Below are 23,871 nucleotides of genomic sequence, written 5' to 3'. Positions count from 1 at the left end.
CTCAATGTAAAAAAAAAACTTAAAAATAAAAAAAAAATCCCTACCTACCTACCCTAACTTTTTTTCAGATGTAACTGGAACCACACATACTTTTTTATTTGGCCTAATTATTTCAAACATTTTAATAGATGGTACCCCGGTTACCCCTTTTTAAAATTTATCCCAGATCCGCATATGAATTAGTTCACTTTTTTGTTCTTTGTTCTATGAATATCTGTCTTTAAATTGACACTGAAACCACATCTTTTAAATTGTATATGATGGTCCCACATTAGACAAAAATGTTGAAAATGCGTAAATTTCATTTTTTCCTAGCTTCTCTCATGTGATAGCGGTACCTTTTTGGTCACTATTTATGTGTTGCGTTTAAATATGAATTGTAATACTTTATAGTGACTGAATAGGTAAAACAAATACTTCTCAAGAAACAGAAAAGAAAGCTACTTGGAACGGCACCAGGCTCTGTATTGGTATTGTATGAATAAAAACTCGGATTGCAACACCATAGACGATGTTAGTTGTACATTTTGTACTTCATATATAACGCATTTTTTTTTAAGTCTGTCGGCTTTTTCATGCATTTTCTGTTTACATTTTCACAACTAAAAAGGCTAAACTAACTTTGTGAAAGTTATAATCAATGTCAAGTGTTTCATACGCCAAAAATCTCGTGCGTTTCTGCGATAAAAATAATGCGCAATTTTGTGAATGAAAGGGAAAAGTAGATCCTTACGCGTTGCATTCGCGCATGTCATTTGCGTACTAACCCAATAATTTTTATATCACGGCCAGTCCACTGATACTGACATTATCAGCGAGTACACATCAAAGGAAAAATGTACAAATTACCGATAATATAAGTTATATGGTTCGCTACGTATATATACTGACCCAAACTCCCCGGCAGTTCCAGTTCCGATCCGCATACGGACCCGAATACTACTCTACACTAATGATGGCAAACTCCCCGGCAGTTCCAGTTCCGATCCGCATACGGGCCCGAATACTACTCTACACTAATAAATAAAACCAAGAAAAAGGGGGCATGGTCAGGTACTATTACATACAAACAACTGAAAGACACTTAGTATAGATCTAGATTATTTACTCTAAGCACACTCAAGCTTAATAGATGTGAAAAATACCCTAAATCTGATAGGTCCTGCAACTTTTGACTCCAAAAAATTACTTATAAAGGGAACTCAATCTTAATTTTGTGTTAAAATTTCATGAGAAATTGTTCAAAGCAAAGGAGAAGGGCATTAAAGGACTATTTTTTGTCCAAGAATATAAACTATTCCAAAAAGCCCCATTATGTTTGGAATTGCATAAATTTAAGAAACATGAATTAAAAACATAATATTTTTTATACGACCGCAAAAATTAAAAAATTTTTGGTCGTATATTGGTATCACGTTGGCGTCGTCGTCGTCGTCCGAATACTTTTAGTTTTCGCACTCTAACTTTAGTAAAAGTGAATAGAAATCTATGAAATTTTAACACAAGGACAAGGTTTATGATCACAAAAGGAAGGTTGGGATTGATTTTGGGAGTTTTGGTCCCAACATTTTAGGAATTAGGGGCCAAAAAGGGCCCAAATAAGCATTTTCTTGGTTTTCGCACTATAACTTTAAATAGTTTAAGTAAATAGAAATCTATGAAATTTTGACACAAGGTTTATGACTACAAAAGGAAGGTTGGGATTGATTTTGGGAGTTTTGGTTCCAACAGTTGAGGAATTATAGGGGCCAAAAAAGAGCCCAAATAAGCATTATTCTTGGTTTTCGCACAATAACTTTAGTATAAGTAAATAGAAATCTTTGAAATTTAAACACAAGGTTTATGACCATAAAAGGAAGGTTGGGTTTGATTTTGGGAGTTTTGGTCCCAACAGTTTAGGAATAAGGGGCCCAAAGGGTTCAAAATTAAACTTTGTTTGATTTCATCAAAAATTGAATAATTGGGGTTCTTTGATATGCCGAATCTAACTGTGTATGTAGATTCTTAATTTTTGGTCCCGTTTTCAAATTGGTCTACATTAAGGTCCAAAGGGTCCAAAATTAAACTTAGTTTGATTTAACAAAAATTGAATCCTTGGGGTTCTTTGATATGCTGAATCTAAAAATGTACAGTATTCAGCAATAGCAAGAAATCTTCAATTGCACAGTATTGTGCAATAGCAAGAAATTTTCAATTGCACAGTATTGCGCAATAGCAAGAAATCTTCAATTGCACAGTATTGTGCAATAGCAAATATTTCCAATTGCACAGTATTGCGCAATAGCAAGAAATATCTAATTGCAATTTCAATTGGAGTTATCTTTCTTTGTCCAGAATAGTAGTTGAATCAACTTAAATCATTGTTTTATACAATATATATAATTGATATTTCAATTGGAGTTATCTTTCTTTGTCCAGAATAGTAGTTGAATCAACTTAAATCATTGTTTTATACAATATACAAAGTATATTCACTTTTACTACAAACTGATAAATTAAAACAATCTTTACCATTCAGTGATAACAAGCACTTTATTTTACATTTTAATATTTTATGATGTATTTAAATGAGTAGTTATTGTTGCAAACTCCATTATTAGAAATTTGAATTGAGATCAGTTTTGGAAAAAGGGAAAGGGGGATGTGAAAAAAAAAATGGGGGGGGGGGGTTAAATTTTTCTCATTTCAGATTTCATAAATAAAAAGAAAATTTCTTCAAACATTTTTTTGAGAGGATTAATATTCAACAGCATAGTGAATTGCTCAAAGGCAAAAAAAATATTTTAAGTTCATTAGACCACATTCATTCTGTGTCAGAAACCTATGCTGTGTCAACTATCTAATCACAATCCAAATTTAGAGCTGAATCCAGCTTGAATGTTGTGTCCATACTTGCCCCAACCGTTCAGGGTTCAACCTCTGCGGTCGTATAAAGCTGCACCCTGCGGAGCATCTGGTTGTCTGATAAGGTCACAATTACATCATGAAGACGAGGACAAATAAAAAATTTATGCAGTTTCCAAAACAACAAAATAATTTAAAAAAACTTTTATTATAACTAGTGACATAATCTCACTAAACATGCTAAATAAATTTTTTTCTTGGATGGGCACATTACAGTCTAAAATATAATTTTATTTGACAAAAAACAAAGAAAATTAAGAAATTTTACAAATTTGGTCTAAGTTTATTGCCATGGTAACTCTTTAGTTGTAAAAAAAACCCATTATTTTCTGAATATGGTGTACCTTAGTCTAGTTTGGACAAATTTTGAAATATTTAGGATAACTGTTAAATTAGCAGTAATATCTGGGCCAAATAAAAACCTTTTTTAGTTAGCCCCTACTACTTTGAGATATTGAACAAAGTGTTGCCATAATGATTTTAAAGGATGGATGGACAAACAATGGCATAACATATACATCCCTTACCTACCAGAAGTTACAAAGTTATAAAAAAAATGTTTATATATTTTCAGATCACAATTATGTCAACCTAATCATTGGAAGTTTATCAAGTTACATGAGAAGCATTGAAAGCCTGCAGAGATTCTACATGTATAAATAAATGGAATAGACTCACACTTAAAAAGAACTTTTACACAAGACTAATGCACTCTCAAACAAGGATTATTCATGTTTCAATGAGTGAATTGAAGTGCATACTAGCTGCTCATGAAAATTTGTGTGCATTTTTTAAATATTTGTTTTCGTTTTATTGATTGTTGTTTTCAAAAATTTGTATGTCTTCATAAATTAATCATGAACATACATGTATTGTTGTTAATGATTAAGATAGATATATAAAGAATATTTTTATCTCAGTTTTAGCCAAATGATACAGTTAAATCTGATTTAACTTCTTTCCAAATATACAAACATATGAATACAAGGAGATTTGGGGTATAGGTTCATTGGACAGCATCCCAACAACAACAAAAAAACACAAGACTAAAGTTGATTACAATTTTCCAAAACAGAATAGTTTCAATTGGCCATTCATCAAAAAGTGTGAATATATTTATAGCCCAACAAATAAAGATCTGCTATCAACAAAAAGAAAACAATAATAAAATTATCTCGCAAATGAATTATTATTGTGCAAACAGGGTTAACCCGGTCTCAAAATGGATACATTTTAAACACTTTTGATTAAATAGTAGATTTTATGCATAAAAAAAATGCAGTATTACAACTGCTTTTACTACAATGACATTCATTTTTGTCATGAATTTGATGTAAAAATAATTATTGCATATATTACCATATGAGATATTCAAGCTCCATGTAGCTTTCAGTTTTTGTCGAGCGTGCGACTTTTGTCGCAGAAAGCTCGACATAGGGAGAGTGATCTGGTGGCGGCTGTGTATGCTAACTTCTTAAAAGCTTTGTATTTTAGAAGATGGAAGACCTGGATGCTTCATACTTTGTATATAGATGCTTCATGTTACAAAGTTTCCGTCAGTCACATGTCCAATGTCCTTGACCTCATTTTCATGGTTCAGTGACTACTTGAAAAAAGTTAAGATTTTTTGTAATGTGAAATTCTCTCTTATCATAAGTAAAAGGATAACTATATTTGGTATGTGTGTAGCTTGCATTGTCCTCATGCCCGTCAGACAGTTTTCACTTGGCCTTGACCTCATTTCATGGATCAGTGAACAAGGTTTAGTTTTGGTGGTCAAGTCCATATCTCAGATACTATAAGCAATAGGTCTAGTATATTTGGTGAATGGAAGCACTGTAAGGTGTACATGTCCAACTGGCAGTTGTCATCTGACCTTGACCTCATTTTCATGGTTCAGTGGTCAAAGTTAAGTTTTTGAGTTTTGGTCTTTTTTTTCTAATACTATATGCAATAGGTCAACTATAATTGGTGTATGGAAATATTTTATGATCTTTATATCAGTTGTGCAGGATTTATTTGACCTTGAACTCATTTTCACAGTTCATTGCTCAGTGTTAAAGTTTTGTGTTTTGGTCTGGTTTTTTTAAACTATAAGCAATAGGTCAACTATATTTGTTGTATGGAAGAATTGTTAGCTGTACATGTCTGCCTGGCATGGTTCATCTGACCTTGAGCTCATTTTCATGGTTCATTGGTCAATGTTAAGTTTTCTTGGTTAATGTTATGTTTATGTGACAGTTGAAATAAAGCTTTATATTTAGGACTATCAACATAATATCAATGATTAGTAAAGAAGGCGAGACATTTCAGCGTGTGCACTCTTGTGTTTCCTTACTGAATAAAAATTATGAGATTTCAATTGCAAGTGAGACAATAATTTAGCAGTGACAAACAGGCAATTGGAACAGATTCCTTTTCAAAGTTTTTGAAATATAAGCAATTGATTTACAGTACATATATTCATCACTGGTTTAATGCACACAACTACAATAACAATTATTGTTAATGCCAAGAGTATCAGGACATAATTTGGGTGTAACAGCTACCAAGGTATCTGTTAGCTTAAAACCCAGTCCCCAATCATGTATATTAAATAATTGAAATTGGTTAATGTGCAGTAAAAGTAAAGAGTATATGTACAATAATGTAAAAGAGAAGGGGTCAAGATAATGTTTTGATGAGCAGTAATAAAAATACAATAAAAATTAATGCAGCAAGGTTCAGTATTTCAAAGAATTATTTCATAGGTGTCTAGGTAAAATGTTTGAACAAGAATAGGATTCATAATTATTAGGACCAATACACCTACATATACCATTCATCTATTAAAAGGGGGGCAGGTTTGTTTTCTCTCTCGGAAGTAACATAAATTTAAACTGCATTGATCAATTTGTTTTATACAACTGCTAGAAATTTGTGGCTGTGTAATGGTATGGTGATGTCATCATTGGGAGACATTTAGTTTTTAGACAATAACTAAAGTATAAGAGAAGGGATCTGTACAAGATGGTCCAACCGGTCCAAAATTAAAGTTTTTGTTTGATTTTTATAAAAAATAAATATTAAGGTTTTTTTTTATGCTGAAGCTAACCATGAATTTAGATTTTGAGCCCCATTATTAAATTAGTCTCACATTGAAGTCCTAAGGGTCCAAAACTAAACTTAATTAGTTTTCATTAAAAGTTCAATTCTTCTGATTCTTTGATATGCTGAATCTCAACATGTAATTATATTTTGAATATTATACCATATTACATGTACATATTATAAGGGAAATATCCAGTTTTAAAATTTAAAGTTCTTAGTCCACATTCAATCTGTGCCAGAAATCAAGCTATGTCAAATATATATATATAATCACAATCCAAATTGAGAGCTGTATCAAGCTTGAATGTTGTGTCCATTATTGTTCAGGGTTCCACCTCTGGGTAGTATCTAGCGGCACCCAACCATGCCAACAGAGCATTATATTTTGGAAGGAACAAACTTGAGGCTTGTATAGGGTATATTGGGATACGGGATATTTGCCATTTTAATTTTAGGGATATGGGATATTTGTTCTAAAAGTAAATGGGATATGGGATATTTAAGAAATAATTCATGGGGGCTTGAATATATCGTGATTTTACCACGGGTTGGCCCTTTATGACAAATATTTTACCCCTGAGCGATAGCGAGGGGTAAAATATCGGCATAAAGGGACAACCCGTGGTAAAATCTAGATATATTCAAGCCCCCATGAATTATTTCGATTCTGATAGGACACATACGGCAATTCTTTTGGATCGAAGCGCTCTAGGTGTAGGCAAATATTTGCCGTTCCCATAAATAAACGCACTAATAAACTAGCGTAAAAGAACGGAGCAAACTGCATTAGTGACATGTTTAAACTATTTAAAATAATGTATTTAGACAGTTTTGGATGAATTTGAATGATAATTTTTTTATATGTCTTATATGATGTACAATAAAGGGCTTTTGCCACATTTTAGCATCATTTGTGTATGTTTCCTTGTGATGATTTTCGGATTCACAAGCGTGTATTTTCCCGTAAAATGCTTACATTCTAACGTCATTGTTCTATGACGTCGGGTATCTCATTCAAAAAAAAGCATATGACGTGGGAGTACAATCGGAACAGCACTGACAATATATTCATATTTTACCACGGGTGTGTACTCAAAGCGTTTGAAGGACGTCATGTTAGAATGATGCATTTATAAGGATATTGAATTTTAACATGAAAACAAATAAGTGGAATTTAAAATTTAAGTACAGAAATATTTACATCTCACTTGATAAAATTGCCCAAAAAAGTTTAATATTAAAGGTCATTTTAGTGCTTTGTTGATTTTAATTGAGTTAATGGTCGTTTTATTTAAAGGTAATCCAAACCCAAGCGAAAAGTATTGATCTATTTTCGATATTTATATGCTCATATGTACTGATAATTTTAAAAGTATTTGTTTTGCTTTCCATACTTCGTTCCTTATTGTTAATTTTCCTTTTTTGGATGGTGATGTTCCTTTGGCACTATCTTACAGTGTTTGTATATCACAACACCTCCGCTATGCCCGTGTCTGTTGTAACGTTTTGGATTTTAATGAACGAAATCTATGTATTACTGGTAAATGATATTAAGTCAGGGATTTCGTTACCACAAATCACTTAAAATCTTTACTAAATTCTAGATTTGGTCAAGGATTTGTATAGTAATCTCCTTGATTTGGTATAGAAGTTTGGTTCTACCTGTAGAAAATTTATTTCAAACGGGATAGCACATCCTCATTTTTACGGAGATGTTGTTTACCGTGCCATTGGATGCTGGATGTGTAATGATTGATAATTTAGTCTCAGATGCATTACTTTTTATTAGTTGTAATTACATTTGAACTAGCTGTCAGTAACTGCAAGTACTCTCAGATCTGTACTTAGTGTCTTTTTGTTGATGGGATGTACAAGTACTCGGTCACGTCCACTCTCTGTTTTTGTTAGATATATCTCTATGTATATCCATCTGATGAGTTAAGCCTTTTTCAACTGATTTGTATAGTTCGTTCTTATGTTGTACTGTTACACCACTGTCCCAGGTTAAGGGTAGGGTTGGGATCCCGCCAACATGTTTAACCTCGCCACATTCTGTATGTATGTGCCTGTCCAAAGTCAGGAGTCTTTAATTCAGTGGTTGTCGTTTGTTGCTGTGTTACATATTTGTTTTTTGTTCATTTTTTTATACATAAATTAGGCCGTTAGTTTTCTCATTTGAATTGTTCTACATTTGTCATTTCAGGTCTTTTTATAGCTAACTATGAAGTATGAGCTTTGCTCATTGTTGAAGGTCGTACTGTGACCTATAGTTGTTAATTTCTGTGTCTCATGGTCTCTTGTGAAGAGTTGTCTCATTGGCAATCATACCACATCTTTTTTTTATATTATATGCTCATATGCATTGATAATTTTCTTGAAATAATCATAGATTTTTGTTAGATGTATCCATCTGATGAGTTAAGCCTTATTGTTGTCAATGTTTTTATTTGTTTTGATGCTTTATATGATTGCAGGATATTTTCTAGTGTTTAACCTCTTATTTTTGACGTGGCGTGGCGAGGATCTTCAGAGGTCTCTACGTTCCACAGATTGCTCTGATGTGCAACGGCTGTTTTGCCAGACAAGCTGGGGCCAAGGGACGTCAGAGCACGTCCCACATCAAAAAGTAGATATTTCGCTGTATAAACTATGTTAATAAAGAAGAATTACTAAATAATCAATGTAAATTAATATATTTTCTTCTATTACTGGTGTTGTGAGGAAGGAAATTAAAAAAAAGTAACAAAAATATTGGGATCTATGTAATTCATAAAGTTCAAGATCACAGAGTCAAATGTTGTGTTATTTCTTTGCAAAACAAGGGCTGTGCAAATTTTGCCTGCTGTAAAAATATTCAACAGTTAAGTGTAATGTAGGTACATTAGCAGAAAGCTTTCTTGTGTTAAATTTTGAATTATTGAACTTGCATGCTAAATATCCACTTTTTGATATGGACGTGCTCTGACGTCCCACAGTCTCAGCTTGTCTGGCAAAACAGTCGTTGGATGTCAGAGCAATCTCGGACAAGAGACAGGGTTGAGTCCTTCTGTTCTTTACAACATAGGTTAACGTGTAGGATGAAGTTTCTTATCAATGAAAGAAGAATGCTATCAAAATTATATTTTACAGTCATATGCATCACGGTTTGAATAATTAAATAAAAAGTCTGAAATTAGACCCCTTACACTAAATTTATCGTTTAACCTCACATAAAAAGAGATTGTTATACAAGGCTCTAAGATGGAACACTTCATCTTTTGGACACATACATTGTATATTCTTATTTAACACTAGAAGTATGCACTAAATTTCCTTTAACACAGTTTGTTTTCCCAGAGTCAAAATTGTTGACGTTGTGATGATGAGGGGAAAAAATGGGCTTGGGAATGAATTTATAATGATTTTTTGGGATATTTCAAAATAGTTTTAGGGATATGGGATATTTGTAAAAAATATTTATTGGGATATTAGGGGTAAACATTATAGGGATACAGGATATTGGAATAAAAACTTAATGGGATATGGGATATTGATACCCCCCTAAACAAGCCTCAAACTTATTTTAACAATTCACTTTTGAAAACAATTATTATAGATACAACGTACATAAATTCTGATTTCATGAATTTTCTTGTTTCATTACACCTCTGTCATGATTGATGAAAAGAAAGACTGACCATATTCATACTTGACTTGATGACGTCATAAAACAGTTCAAGCGGTATCAAGCCTGCAATAACTCTTGGATGTGTGGTTGTTCACAAATAAAAGAAAACTGAATAAACATTATAATTGCTATTGTAGGTAAGAAAATCTGGAACACATGTTAAAATATGTCACATTTTGCAAGGTTTGACATGACAAAATGACTGAGATTACTAAATAAGTTTTAGTCATTGCAGACTGTGGCACATGCAGGTTATACCTTATGACCTATAGTTGCTTAAATCAATATCATTTGAACTTTGGTGGATAGTCACATTAGCAATCATACCTGAACTCCATATTTTAATCATCATGTATATTACAGCACATAATGTGTTAAGAGTTTCTGTTCCTATCATTGTATAAATATCAAATGGCCAATATATTATGTGCTACTCAAGTTAGTGAACATATTGAAGGGCAAGTTAACATGGTCATTTGTTAATTAGTCACAAATGTGTTCACTATATGTCAATGATGCAAACTTTAAAGTTTATATATATGTAGGGTTGTAGTCTAACTGACAACCTCTTTACTTCATACTGAGAATGTCTTGTCATAGTGAAAGTACAAAAGTGAAAAGAATGAAAATGGCACGTACATTTTTATGTTTATGTTATTTGCAAAAACTTTTCCCAGAGAACCTTACTTCTATCTGGTATTTTTTACTAACAATGTTAAACCTTGAACAGAAATGATATGAACCTACAGTCTTATATTACATGGGAAGGGGCACTGACTGACCTAAAAAGGGGGGGGTTGTTGTTTCCAGTCATGCTTCAGTGATTCCCTATATAATAAACCAACATTTTCCAGGGAAAAAAGGGGGGCTGGGCCACCCTGGATCCGACTATAAATGGATAAAAGATGTCCCTTTATGTTCATAATGAGAAAAGGAAACATTGAAAGGCTTGCATAATTTGGTAGACCAAACTTCCTCCGTTGACAACCGCATATTCATTCAAATCATCATTTGTACCTGTCCAAGTTTATGTTGCAGCATTTGGGCTTGTTTTCCCTTTGGACTTAGGAGGGACTATGCGCCTAACATACATTTCAATTATATATCTGATTCACGTTTCCCTCCATGTTTACTTTCCAAAGGGTTCGGGGAGATAACTTAGATAAGAATGCACACATAATAAAGGTCCTGTGTGGGACGTAAATTTAATGCTCATTTTTTAAATCTAGGAAAAGTTGTTTAAATTTTGGGAAGAAATTATCAAATTGAAGTTTTTCAAGCCGGTAACTAATGGTTCTGAGGCCATTTTAAAGAAGAAAAAAAAGGGGGGTCCTAACCCAGGACAAAGGGGAGAGTTCCAACTACATGTCCCCATTCAAATGCATTGATCGTCAAAAAAGGGGGGTCCAACCCCCGGACCCCCCCCCCTCTGGATCCGCGCCTGTCCATAATATAAAACATAATGTACAAGTAGAGTTAAAATCATATTTCCAAACTTATTAGGCATCCAAGAGCTTTCAGCTGCTACTCAGACTTCATCCCTTATTCTATTGATTTTATCCCTTATTCTTTTGATTTTGTATTTACATTGATCATAGATCAAATGTACTCGTTCAGAGTCTGTTCACTTGTGTTAATATGTCTTGTGATGAGTTAAGTAATTTCAAATGATATTTTATAGTGTGTCTTTCTATGTTGGGATGTTACATTATTGTTTCAGATAATGGCGAAGGTTTGGTACCATTAAAACGTTTAAAGCTGCTGTAATTGTTTGCACCTGTCTTAAGGTAGCACTACAGTCTAACAATGATTTTTTGAAGATATTTTTTTTATCACATAATTTTGAAGTAAGTATTATTCTGCACAGTTTGTAAAAATCCCAAAGTCATTATCATATCACAACAGGGAGTAAGGCCGTGTTCACACGAAATGCCGTGTACAGTAAACATGTTTACATTTGGTTTATGTAATGTACACTAGTTTCACATTAAATTTGTTCACATCTATACACCTTGTTTAGCTACCTGTACATAAGATTTGTTCACACTTATAAACTAGATGTGATTTAAATGTTCATTACGTAAAACCGAATTCAATTTTTCGGACAACTTTTCTAGCAGTTAGGGAACGACCATTTGACTTTAAAAAAAAAGGGGGGATGGATTTTTCCACAATTTGATTAAAAAAAAAATCTGGTCATTCAGATGATTAAAATGAACAACTATTCTAAATCCAAAGTTTCCCCATACATTATAGTGTTAAATAATGAAATGGTACTATCGAAAAAAAAAAACTTATTATAAACTTTACCGGAAAAAAAATTCTAACTGCGAACCCCCCTTTTTTTGAAGTAAAGTGGTTGCTCCTTTAAGAAAGTCATTTTGGATGATTTGCAGTAGTTTTAAGATGTCTCGATTACGCATTAAAAACGTAGGCTGCATCAGCGTGCTTACAGACGAAGAAAAAAATTGCAATGTTAAGGATCACTACATTTCTATCTTTTCTGTTTGTTTCAAATGGTCTTTTTCTCCAAGGAGTATTTGGCAAAAGGAGGGGTTAATGTTTTTTTTAGTTTCTAATTGTATTTTTACGGATCTGAGATACTACACAAACAAACAATTAACCTTCCCCTTTTTCAGTATTGCATTTATGAGTGAATTGTTGTTTGAGTATAAAGACCAGTGGCAAATATTTCTGTCAGAGTGTACGTCCAATCGATTCGGGAAGACCTTTTCAAATGAATTATGTGTTCGGCAATGATGATGAATGAGTCTTGGTTAGGAGTTAATAAGGCTACGTAAAGTGTTTTTATAACAAATGAATCTATCAAGTATAGACAAATATTTCTGTAAAGAACTTTATTAATAATTGTTATAAGTATCAATTTTATATAAAAAAATAAATCTTTTTTTAAATATACATGGAAAAACTAAAGTTTTGAATGCCTAGTTTTGTGTACACTTAACCTACACAAGGCCTACATCGAGTATCGACTGCATGTAGACAAAACATGATTTAAACTACATGTTAAAATTGAGTTTTATCAATGGGAACGTAATTATTTATAGGTTAGACAATACCTGGTCATGTTTTATAAAGATTTAAGCCCAAGGCGAAGCCGAGGGCTTAAATCTTCATAAAACATGATCAAGTATTGTCTGACCAATTTAGAACATATTCACACTTTCGAGTGACCTTACAAAATTTTCCTTTCCCATTGTAATATTCAAACCTAAATAAGAGTTCACTTTTTATAATGAACTAAATATAAAACATAGGTAATGATCATTTCAATGAATGAAATGAAATAGCACGGACATAGTTGGTGAAGGATAAATTGTGTTTCTTCTGCTTCAGGTAAATTTTAATACTCATACATCTTTACATTTTTTTTTATTTTAAAAAGCAACACAATGTTATATAAATCCCCTTTTTGGAATTTGATTTTTTATTTATAGATATAAAACTCTCTGTATGAATATTTGAATTCAGACCATTAAACATTAAATGCTTACTTTTTATTGATAAATTTAAATGTATTGCGTTTCTCCGACAACCCTTTGCTTTATATATCACCAGTCTGGCATTGTGTTTTTTTGAAGGAAAGAAAAATAATCCCTCAAATGTAAGGTATATTAATTAAAGAAATATCATTTTATTCATCCTTACCATATTTTTTTTGTGTATTCTATTATCGAGGGGTTAATGCCAAAGAGTCGTATCTAAAAAATTCTATATTTTGGTTAATTTAAAAAAAGTAATTTTTTCATTTATTATTTACCTAACATGCCCAATTTTCTGCAAAAAGGTAAATCAATACGTGTCTAATTAAAGAAACATAATCCCATAATAACCATTTCAGCATACAATTTGATAAACACTTCTTTATCATATACACTTAGTAGGCATACTTTATTTGTTTTGACTAATGCCAGATGTTAACGACAGGTTATAGTTACAACTGATAAGACGCATTGCTAAAACATTTATTTATAGAATCAACATGTGTTTGTAATGCAATTACATATTGCTGTCAGATAATTCTTTCTAGTTCTCAAGAATCAATTTAATAATCTACAATTTGATATGACCAGAAAACGCAAGAAAATATACATGAATTAAGTTTGGAGGAAATAATTAAAAAACTATCTTTAGAAATGCAAAATAAAATGTATTCAATATAAGATCATTTATCATTTTAATAAAATGGAAAAGTAAAGTACCATTTTGCGTTATGTGTAAGATACAGTTCATTTGAATATCGATTTGTCAAAAATTAATCTACATTTAGATTTCATATTATCTCAGTAAGATAAAAAAAAAAACAATATTATCATCACAGGAAAAGTATAAAATGCACAAGAAAAATGAAAAAAATATGAGCACATTTATGTTTGAGAGATAATGCATATTTGATCCATTTTTAACTATTTTAAGTGATGATTTTCAGAAAAACAATGTTTTTTTTTAATAGTTATAGTAATTGAAATTGTATATACACTTGACTAACAAAAATATATAATTTCTTTCTTGAAGTTCTTTTTCAAAAACAAAATAAAGCAAACATGTAAGTTTGAAAAATCCTTGGAAACCGAAATTGAAACAGAGATATAATATCCCGATACAGCATTCTGGTCTTTTAAATATCCAATGTCATACAACTGTCATATCTAACATGTCTAATCCTGGTAAGAGTCATTTTTTTCTTCTTCAACGTCCGTTTCAGCAAGAGTGTCTTTCACATTTATGTTAGCTGGTAATGATTTGTAATACTCATGGTATTCAGAAGGAATGATTCCTTTTTTGCAAAGCCCAACTAAATCTTTTTTCTTTGCAGCTGAAATAGACTGTTGTGACGTGTATTTCTTTATAAGTTGGTACTCTTCAGTTGACCTTCCTCTTGTAGATGTCAGGGAGACTTTCATTTCGCAGAATTCATCATCCATCTTGTACTTAAATAAAATGCAGTCTGGGTTTTCTTTGGTGTACCTTAGCCATCTTATCTTCAGCCATTTGATCTTTTTGCCGTTAACATCTTCTTTTCTGAATTTCATATTTTTCTTTGAAAGATCTTTAAAGTCATATATATCTCCGTATTTTAGGGGCACAATCATGTAAGGATCTTTTCTTCTGGCCATTCGCATCACTGTTGCCCACTGTTGAGGCACAAATATTTCGGTTTTCTTTTTGGCAAATTCAATTGCTGAGTGCATGCTGTCACACTCCATTTGAGTGTGACCGCTTTCCAAGAATTTGTGATCGATAACTTTAATTGTTTGGTGAGTATTAACTACATGTAACAAACACGATGCAATAAACTGATTGCGGTTTTGTCCAGAACAGGCATCAGAATAAAATATATCATGGGTGGTAGAACATGACATGGATAAAAGTTGCAGATAGAGACATGTACCAATCTCACAGGACCCTCTTTGCGCATCTACTTCAGACCAAAGATAACATGTTGCCTTATAATTTGCCAAATTGTAAATGGACAAGTTGTAGCAGTTTAACTTTCTCATGTAATACAGTTGACTAACTAAGCTGCATGGTGTCTGCAATACTGCTTGCAGATCAAATGTGCCCACAAAAAGTTCAGGTGAACTCTTTGCTGACTCTTTATCTTTTTTCTTTTCTTCTCTGGCTTTTATTTTTCTTTCTTGATGTTTATCGTATGCTTTCTTTATATCATTTGTAAGAGTCCGTTCATTGTTTCGCTGATGATAGATTGTGCAAACTGCACACTGGTCCTTTTTTGGTACATGAAAAGAAAAGTTATACTCTTCATTGAAAATTTTCCTATACACAGCTTGACTGACAATGTCTTTCTCAGGAATTTGATCTTTACATTGTACTATGTATAACTCGTACATTCGTTTTATATTCAGGTCTGCTCCCAAATATTTCCGATTTGAATCTTTGCGAGTGTAATGTCCGTCTACTACAGGAAAGGACTCTATGTGCCGTCTTACCAATTCCATTGCTGTTTTGGTTGTTTTGTTGTGGGGCATATGTTTGCCACGTTTATCTTCTCCAATAAAAACGCCATCTTGTTGATTCTGCAATGCATTGCTTGCAAAGGTCTCACTGATCCCTAAAGTTGTTAAAAAAAACTTCTTGCATATTTTGACATGGTTTCCATCAACGTTTAGTGAGTACGATCTGTGAACATTTTTCTTTTTTTTAACAGGTTCGTTGTTATCATCTAAATATGTTCTGGTTTTCTTTTGCGTTGTGTTAGCGATGATAAAATCCTTCTTTCTGTCGTTGGTGTCCAGAGACCAAAATGTTTTGAAAATTTGCTGCCTATGCTCGTCGTCTATGCTCAAACTACATTTAAAAGTGCATTTTGAACAGTCTATAGGTTTTACTTTTTTTTCTTCAACAACAGTTCCTTTCACTGAAATATACTCCTTTCCTGAAAGTCTAAGTTTTTTCCTAATATTCTTTTTCCATGTTTCAGGGGTCGCTTTTCGTTTTCTAAATAAAGACTTTTTTGGTGGTGTAATAAAATTTGGAGCTTTTCTTGGAGGTGTTCCTTTAGGTCTACCTTTTTTCTTTGGTTTGTGAGGAGTGTTAGAAGGCTCTTCAAAGCTATCATCTTTAGGACTTTGATAAAATGAATCATATTCCTTCTCGGTGTCCTGACTATCGTTTTTGTCTTCATTTGTTTCATTTCCCCTCATTATATTTTCATCTGGAAGTGCCAAGCCTTCTTGCTGTTTTTGTCCATCTTCTAACTCTGGCTCTCTAATCTTCGGAATAAACACGTTCTTTTTACGAATTTTAGTGCAGGCATCATAGTGTTCAGAAATAGTGGTATTATCGGATGAAATATAAGCCAAAGTGATTGGATCGCCTTTTGTTTCGTGATGCAATGTTGGTGTTATATCCAAAATTGGTCTATGAGATAAGCTTGTAAAGATTTTAATAGTTCTTCCACTCCAGTTTGCTACAGCAAGTGGCAAAAGATCAGCTGTCTTGCTTGTCCAACTTCCATTGATAGCTAGTGAGTCCACCTCTTGTCTAAAATCGATCCAGGCAATGTCTTCATCAAATGATTCTGACTCTTCATCAAATGATTCTGACATGTCTGAAATAGCAAAAAATCCAACATATTCCTCAGCGTTGTCAGTGATGTGATTACAAATTGTTTGCCTGAAATTTTGTACTGAATCAGAGCTTGAAATGTGATGCAATACAGACTGAAAAAAAACAGTTTCCATCTGGGGCTACAGACTTCCTTTCATAACCGTTCAAGAAAAGAAGATCATCAAGTTTTTTTTCGTGGTGAGTCATGACAAATTCATTGAATGCTGCTTCCTGTACACTCATTTGTGTTGCTGTGTAGATTGCAATGTCATCAACTTGGTATGTTGATTCTCTTTGGGTTTGTAGAATTTCATCTGCCATTTTATTTTGATGGCATGTTTCATCTTTATCTTGTTGAATACTTGTTGCTCCTGCTTTTCACAACCAATCCTTATGCCGATGACGAAAGAAAACTTTATTTCATCTCAGATGTTCCCCATCTTGTGAAAACAACTAGAAACTGTTTCAGCAATTCATATTCCCACAAAAACACCAGAAAAATGTGGAAAGATGGAAAAGATATTTCGTGGATGCATCTGTTGAAATTGTTTGAAGACCATTGTGAACTATCACTGTACAGTCCGTGTCCTAAATTGACAAGAAGTCACCTTGACATGACAACCTACGGTTGCATGAAAGTCAACATTGCAGCACAAGTTTTGAGCTCCACAGTAGCGAATGCCCTTGAAATGATGTATGGAGATAATGTAACCGAGACAGTTAATTTCATCAGAATTATGAACAAATTTTTTGATTGTTTGAATGTAAGAAACTTATATGAAGGTAGAAATAAGAGAAATCCTGACCTTGATCAATACACAACAGTCAATGATGAAAGATTACAGTGGTTGAGAGTAGACTTTATTAAGTACTTTGATTCCTGGGAACAATCAGTGATGCAAAGAGCTGGTAATTTTTCAAGGAAACAACGCAAAGGAATGCAATTGAGTCATCAAACATTGACAGGTTTTAAAATCAGTGTGTTTTCAATTGTAGACTGTGTTAAATTTCTATTAGAATCTGGCGCAAAGTTTGTCCTCACACATCACTTTAACCAAGATCCCTTGGAGCAACATTTTGGACACTACCGACACAGGGTTGGGGACAATAACAACCCTACAGTGAATGATGTTCGTCATATGATGACCTCCATGAGAGCGGTTGGAGCTCAAGCTTTGGCACCCAAACGAGGAAATGTCAGTAACCAGAGAGACAGGAACTTTGTGATTGATAACACTTCGCTACCAAAGCGCAAAACATTTTAATGTAAATAATGCAGGAAGTCTTTTTGTACAAGTTTAATTTACATGTACATGATGTATACTTGTCATATGTATTTATTTCCAAATAATGTATTATTTATGCAATTCTAATAGCAGTATATGAGTGTTTGGTAGTTTGTAAACATTTTCATGTAAACTTGAAAGGTGAAATGTACACATGCATATGGTACATACATGTATGTACAATTGTACACGTATGATTGCAGGTATCCTTTATAGTACTTAAACTAAAAATAGTCTTAGTTAAGCATTGGTCAGGTTGATGCTTATGAAATTGAGAAAACATTTGTAAGGGTGCAATTTTCAATATTTATTTTTTTGTTCTCAGTAATTGGGTTCACTAAAAAGTTATAAAAATAGACAAGTTTTGAATTTTAGTTGAGTCCTTGCATTTGATAGAGTTTTTCTTTGTCTGGTGGGGTATGGAAATTTTTTACTAACATGCATTGTACAATGTTGTACATGTATCTTGTGTGTGCAAATTTGAGACAACACTGTCTGTGATTATTTGTTGTGTTCCTACATGTATTTCATGTTGTCATGTTTGTCATCATAATATTTACCTTATATGAAAGATTTTTTGTTTTTGGACCAGATACAATACTCAATACAGTAAATAGTAATTCATAAATCTTTATGCATTTGATAATTAATTATTTCTAACTTTTCAATGTTAATTAATTTCAAAGATACAGGAACAAATATTCAACACTTTTTTTTTAAACATGCTTATTAGTGAAGTGTTTTTTCTCTCGCATGGTTCTGTCTAAAAAGGTAATTAAGGTATGTAGTTTTTGAAACAAAAAATATGTGAAATAAATTGTGTATAACGTGTAATATATGATGTTGTTTTTTTTATTGCGCCAATCTATATTTGTACAAAATTTTTTCATTGTTTTATGAATGTGTAGAAATTGAGAGAGTTAGAAAATGTTCAATGTTTGTCACATGCTTGATTTATAATTTGATATTGTGCATTTTGTTGTGTGAAAATAAAACTTTCAGCAAGAACAAATCTCTATTATTAAAAGCTATCCTGGATAAATTTACATACATGTACATATAATTGTATGTGTCCCTGATACTTTAGTAGTGTTCAATTCATGTTCATGAGTTCCTGTGTTTTGCTGTGGTCGTCATAAGAAATGATACATGATTCCCAATGAGACAAGAATCCAAGGGACAAGGATATATAAATAAGAGTTGTATGAATGCCAATGAGACAACTATCCACCAGAGTTCAATGTTCTGACACCAAAATTGTATTTATATTTGTCATATTTCTTTGTTTTGCTCCTGATGTGCTAGGTTTAAGTACCACAATTGTTCTTATTTATTATCTTATATTGACAGAATATTGATGGTTGTCGTGGATACAAATAAATTCATTTCGTCCCTCATTTGTTGAAGACCTTATATTGTTCCTGTTTAGTGTAGGCCGTATGAGATAAGTTTTGTAGTTGGATTGCAGCTAAATTTTCTTTCAGTTACTTTGGTTGTTGGGTTGCTGTCTTTAATATTGACATGTTTATACCTCACATCTCCTGTATAACATATTTTTAAAGGTCAATTGAAATATTTTTTAGAGTAACAGTTGTAAAGCAGTGTTATGAAAGACAATAAATAAAAAGACATTTACACATTTCACTTTTTTTTAAATATTCATACAACAGTTACATCAAGATCATGTGGAAACAATTTAAATAATTATATTTCATGTATGAACAGAACAAAACTAAATGTCACAGTGTCAACAGTTTAAAGATTTCTCCTTTAAGGCTTGTCTTAGACTGGATGAGGGTTGAGATTTTGCTTTCTTGGTCAGTTTATTGCGTTCTATACGAGTAACAGCGAAGCCACGGATGGTTAAAAACAAATGAATGATGTCTTCAGTTATAGCTGACACAATATCTGCAGTTTCACCTTGCATAAGAATGTCACAATAATGTTTTACCATGAACCCTTCCATCATAGCTTCTTTTAAAGGATCAATAAGAAGCGAACTAGCACTATATGAAGGTTCAACTGTTTTGCGAATAATTGTCTCTAATTCACGGATTAATAAGAACAGGGAATCTGATGGTTTCTGAAGGCCACCACGGTCTTGTGTCTTATACCACTTGTCATATTGTTTCACAAAGTTAACGCCTGAAGAATTGTCTGTAAATTTATTTATGACGGACAACTTCTTAGTAGAGTACCTGGTGTATCTCTTCTGTAGGGCACGAATGGTGTAACCAGCAATATAATACAGAATGCTTTGGTCATTTTCTGTTAACTTTTCCTGGTTTGATGTTGATTTCTGAACAGCTGTCATTGTTTGAACTTTAAAAATTTCACCAACAATATCCTCATGTACCATCTGTAGGAATAAGTTGGTATGGTTCAATGAGTGAGATGGACAATGCCAGTGAAAAGTGTTTGTCAATTCTGGCTTTACTCTACTTATGTGTAAACGGCGAAACATTTGCTCTTTGTCACATGAGGAAGATATGTTGCTTGTAGTTTCAACAAATATCGGCTGAAAATATTTCAACAAAATGTCTTGCACTACTGCTGAATTGCTCACAAATTTGCAATGTCTGTTATGCTGTCATTGGTGGTAAATGGATCATTAGCAATGTTGGACAAACTGGACTGCAAAGCTGTAGTGAATATTTCAGCAAATGAACTTTCATTTAAGGCGTCACGGACTGTGCTAGGTAGTTTACTATCTGCATGTGTGCGATGGTCTGTTGCTCTCAAATTCTGTCCATGTTGTTTCTGGACATGACCACGGAAGACTGAAATTGTTTTCAGAGTCTTTTTGCAAACAGGACAAGTGTATGAAGGTTTAATACATGTATCTGGTACAGGTTCAGACTTTTTCTTTTTGGCAATGTAACATTCTTCATCACTGTCACTGGGTTCTGGATCATACTCAGTATATTCACCTAACAAAAGATAAAGGTCAATATCTTGGTCCCAGGATAAAAAATCTGACATGGTTGTAACATTGAATAATAATTTGAACTGAAAGTTGATAACTAAATATTCCATTTTATAATATATCTAAGCTTGTTCTGATACTGAGATCAAAGACTTCATTTAATTAATCATCTTGATTTTTTTTTAAATTAAATGTTATGTTTTGAGATTAAAGGTTGTAATTTATTTAATTATATATATTCTTCACTAATTAATCTAATCACCACAAAAGTATATTTCAATTACAAACAGTTCCTTGCATAATTAATAAAAAACAAAGAACTATTTAAAAAAACAGAAAGTCAAACAACAAGTTGTGACAATCAAATAATTATTTCATCTTCCTCTTTGAGTAAATGATTATTATGAAGATAATAAATGACTACCAAAACTGCGGTCACATGAGGGGGAAAACTCAATATTTTTTATCTTTTTCCGGGATGAATATCAAATTTACAAACTTAATTTAATTTTAATACGAAAATTTCACAAACAAACTTTATAAACGCCAACTTTTCCTTTTGATCTATTTAGATAATTATCACTTTGTAATTTAAGAGAAATAAGAATTGTTTTATCGGCAAGTCTACACAAAACTAATATCGTAAAAAGATCGTAAGATCGTAGCTTACCATGTGTATTTTCATAACGTTGTTAACCAAGCGATAAAACCGGATATTTACAATACAAGCGAGTATCATGGTATAAGTGGCGAGTTTACGACTTCTCACGATACGCGAGAACTAATGAGATACCGCGAGATTCCAATCCTTCTCACTATACAAATCCTTGAGAAATGTAAGGAAAAAATGAAAATAGAAACTTTATGGGTACCCCCTTTGGCTTGACTTTTATATATATGATTGAAGAGTGTATTTTCTACAATGTTTTTGGATAATTTGTTTCTAAATGAATTTATAGTTCTCCAAAGATGAAAGGTGAAATGAGGTTTGGCACCCAGCAGTTAAATCAATATATCTTCTTACTGGAGGCATATATCAAAAATCTAAGATACGGTTTTGGAGATTGTATATGGTTCATTAAAGCATGGAAGTATTATATTGACAGGAACTACAACGATTTATTAGCACTTATTTATAACCCGGGGAGCTCTGTAGAAAAGATATGGAAACTGACTAATTAGTATGTTATCGTTAATAGCCCTTTGTGACCATGTGCGATGCCGCCGTCCTAAACTGACCAGACATACTTCTTATCATCACGTGGTTTTTATTGCGAAAGGTTATCTCTAATACCTGTCGGAAAACCCCTTTGTTTATTTCAATCTCGTCTGTGGTCTTTCAGAATTATTCAATTTTTCAAAACAAATCGACTGATGTACAAAACAAGAAAATCGGACGAGAACTTTGAATACTACAACGTTTTGAAGTGGTGAGTGACAATATTTCATTAGTTTGTGGGTTAAGTTTAAGTCGTAATTAAGGTGTGTTCCGGTTACCGCCGGTTAAAAATAAATAAATTTGATAAAAATAAATACTGTGAAGTTTCGAGTAGTCTATATAGTTAAGGTACTGGATAATCCTGGAAAGTAGAAATTTCCAGTTTTAAAATACGAAAATTAATCGAACAAGTACCAACATCAACAAAATACAGCAGAAGAAAACAGAGATCTCACTTCGTTGTGTAGCTATTTATATGATGTTGGTTAATATCTTTTTAATTGTGAATATAAAAACTTCATGTCTACCCGCAATTGAAAGACCTTTCCGATCATATAAAGCCATGGTCAGTATTTTATCATTTGAACATGTATGACTATGCCAATATATATACTAGCTAAGATTTTAAAAAAGTCTTATGACCCGAGTATTGTTTTCTCACAAGGACAAATCTTAAAGTTATCAACTTCTACTGTAAATCTTATACTTTATATATGCACTTAAAAAACAAGGTTTAATATCTATATCAAAAACGTAAACTGAAACTGTTTTACAGTGCACTTAACATATACATGTCCATGAAATCAGAATTCAGTGGTGTATAATATTTGGCAGTCAGGATATTTCATATATAATGATATACGTAAAGCCTTATTTAACATGGTGTTATACCAACCCTGGATTTGGAGTAAGTCTTATAATTGCTCTATAATCAAATTGTCTTTTTTTAAATCTTGATTAAATCGGCTCAATTTTCAATATGTACAGTCCCGAATATGAATGAAATACATGCCACTGGACGTAAGACAAATAACTTTCAATCACAACTTATGATGTGCTTTTTCTACCCTTCAACCCTTTAAAACAAATCCAATATAGTCTTTTTTTGTCAACAGATATGGTAAATAATGGACCCAGACTATAACTGTACGGTTTATGTGGAACTACAGAAAAGAGAACTGCGCACCACCTACCATACGAAAAATCAAAATATGCTAGAGACATTAAACTCTCACTAAACATTGATATTCAATCCAAGGGTCCATCGCTGCCAATTTGCAATCCAACACATTGTATGTGATAAAATTTTATTTTGCACTCTTTGCTTTTACATTCGATAAGATGTGACGAATCATCCGATTTACACGAACAATATATCTCACTTTCAAAATGTGAGGAAAAAAAATCATCGGGTATATTATCTGTCTCAAATTCATCCATTGTCAAAGTGTTTGTTTGGAATTAATGATTGTATGTCTCGTTCACATTCATTCATACACGTGTGTATAAACTGTTTTTTTAGGATTTATGACAACATCCGCTTTCTTCGTGCATTTCCGTACCCCGGAAACAACCGACACATGACTTTATCGCAATGTGCCACACGCTGGTGTATTAATATAGTGCCATGTTTCAAGTTAATTAACATGTCATTAAATTGGGCGCGGCATCGCAGATGAACCGTTTG

The 23,871-nt window shown here is 32.7% G+C and overlaps 1 protein-coding gene and 1 long non-coding RNA gene across 2 annotated transcripts; one reads left to right on the top strand and one right to left on the bottom strand.

Annotated features, from left to right (window-relative positions):
• Positions 1 to 13,630: 13,630 nt before the first annotated feature.
• LOC143062260 (uncharacterized) lies at positions 13,631 to 16,400 on the bottom strand. The gene has a single exon (XM_076234007.1). It carries the CDS (start codon positions 16,345 to 16,347, stop codon positions 14,341 to 14,343), a length of 2,007 nt encoding a protein of 668 aa, XP_076090122.1. The 5' UTR covers positions 16,348 to 16,400; the 3' UTR covers positions 13,631 to 14,340.
• A 5,645-nt stretch (positions 16,401 to 22,045) lies between these two features.
• LOC143063645 (uncharacterized) lies at positions 22,046 to 23,501 on the top strand. Its single transcript, XR_012975069.1, has 2 exons — positions 22,046 to 22,395; positions 23,300 to 23,501. It is a non-coding gene; the product is annotated as an uncharacterized LOC143063645 (long non-coding RNA).
• The last annotated feature ends 370 nt before the right edge of the window (positions 23,502 to 23,871 follow it).

This window comes from Mytilus galloprovincialis, chromosome 2 (assembly GCF_965363235.1).
Source record: "Mytilus galloprovincialis chromosome 2, xbMytGall1.hap1.1, whole genome shotgun sequence".
In the NCBI taxonomy this organism is placed as follows: domain Eukaryota; kingdom Metazoa; phylum Mollusca; class Bivalvia; order Mytilida; family Mytilidae; genus Mytilus; species Mytilus galloprovincialis.
Note: the sequence above shows the minus strand (reverse complement) of the source record. Positions and strands in the feature narration are given on the sequence as shown.

Excerpts from the sequence above, each read along its gene's own strand:
- LOC143062260 (XM_076234007.1), bottom strand. The coding sequence starts at position 16,347 with ATGAGGGGAAATGAAACAAATGAAGACAAAAACGATAGTCAGGACACC.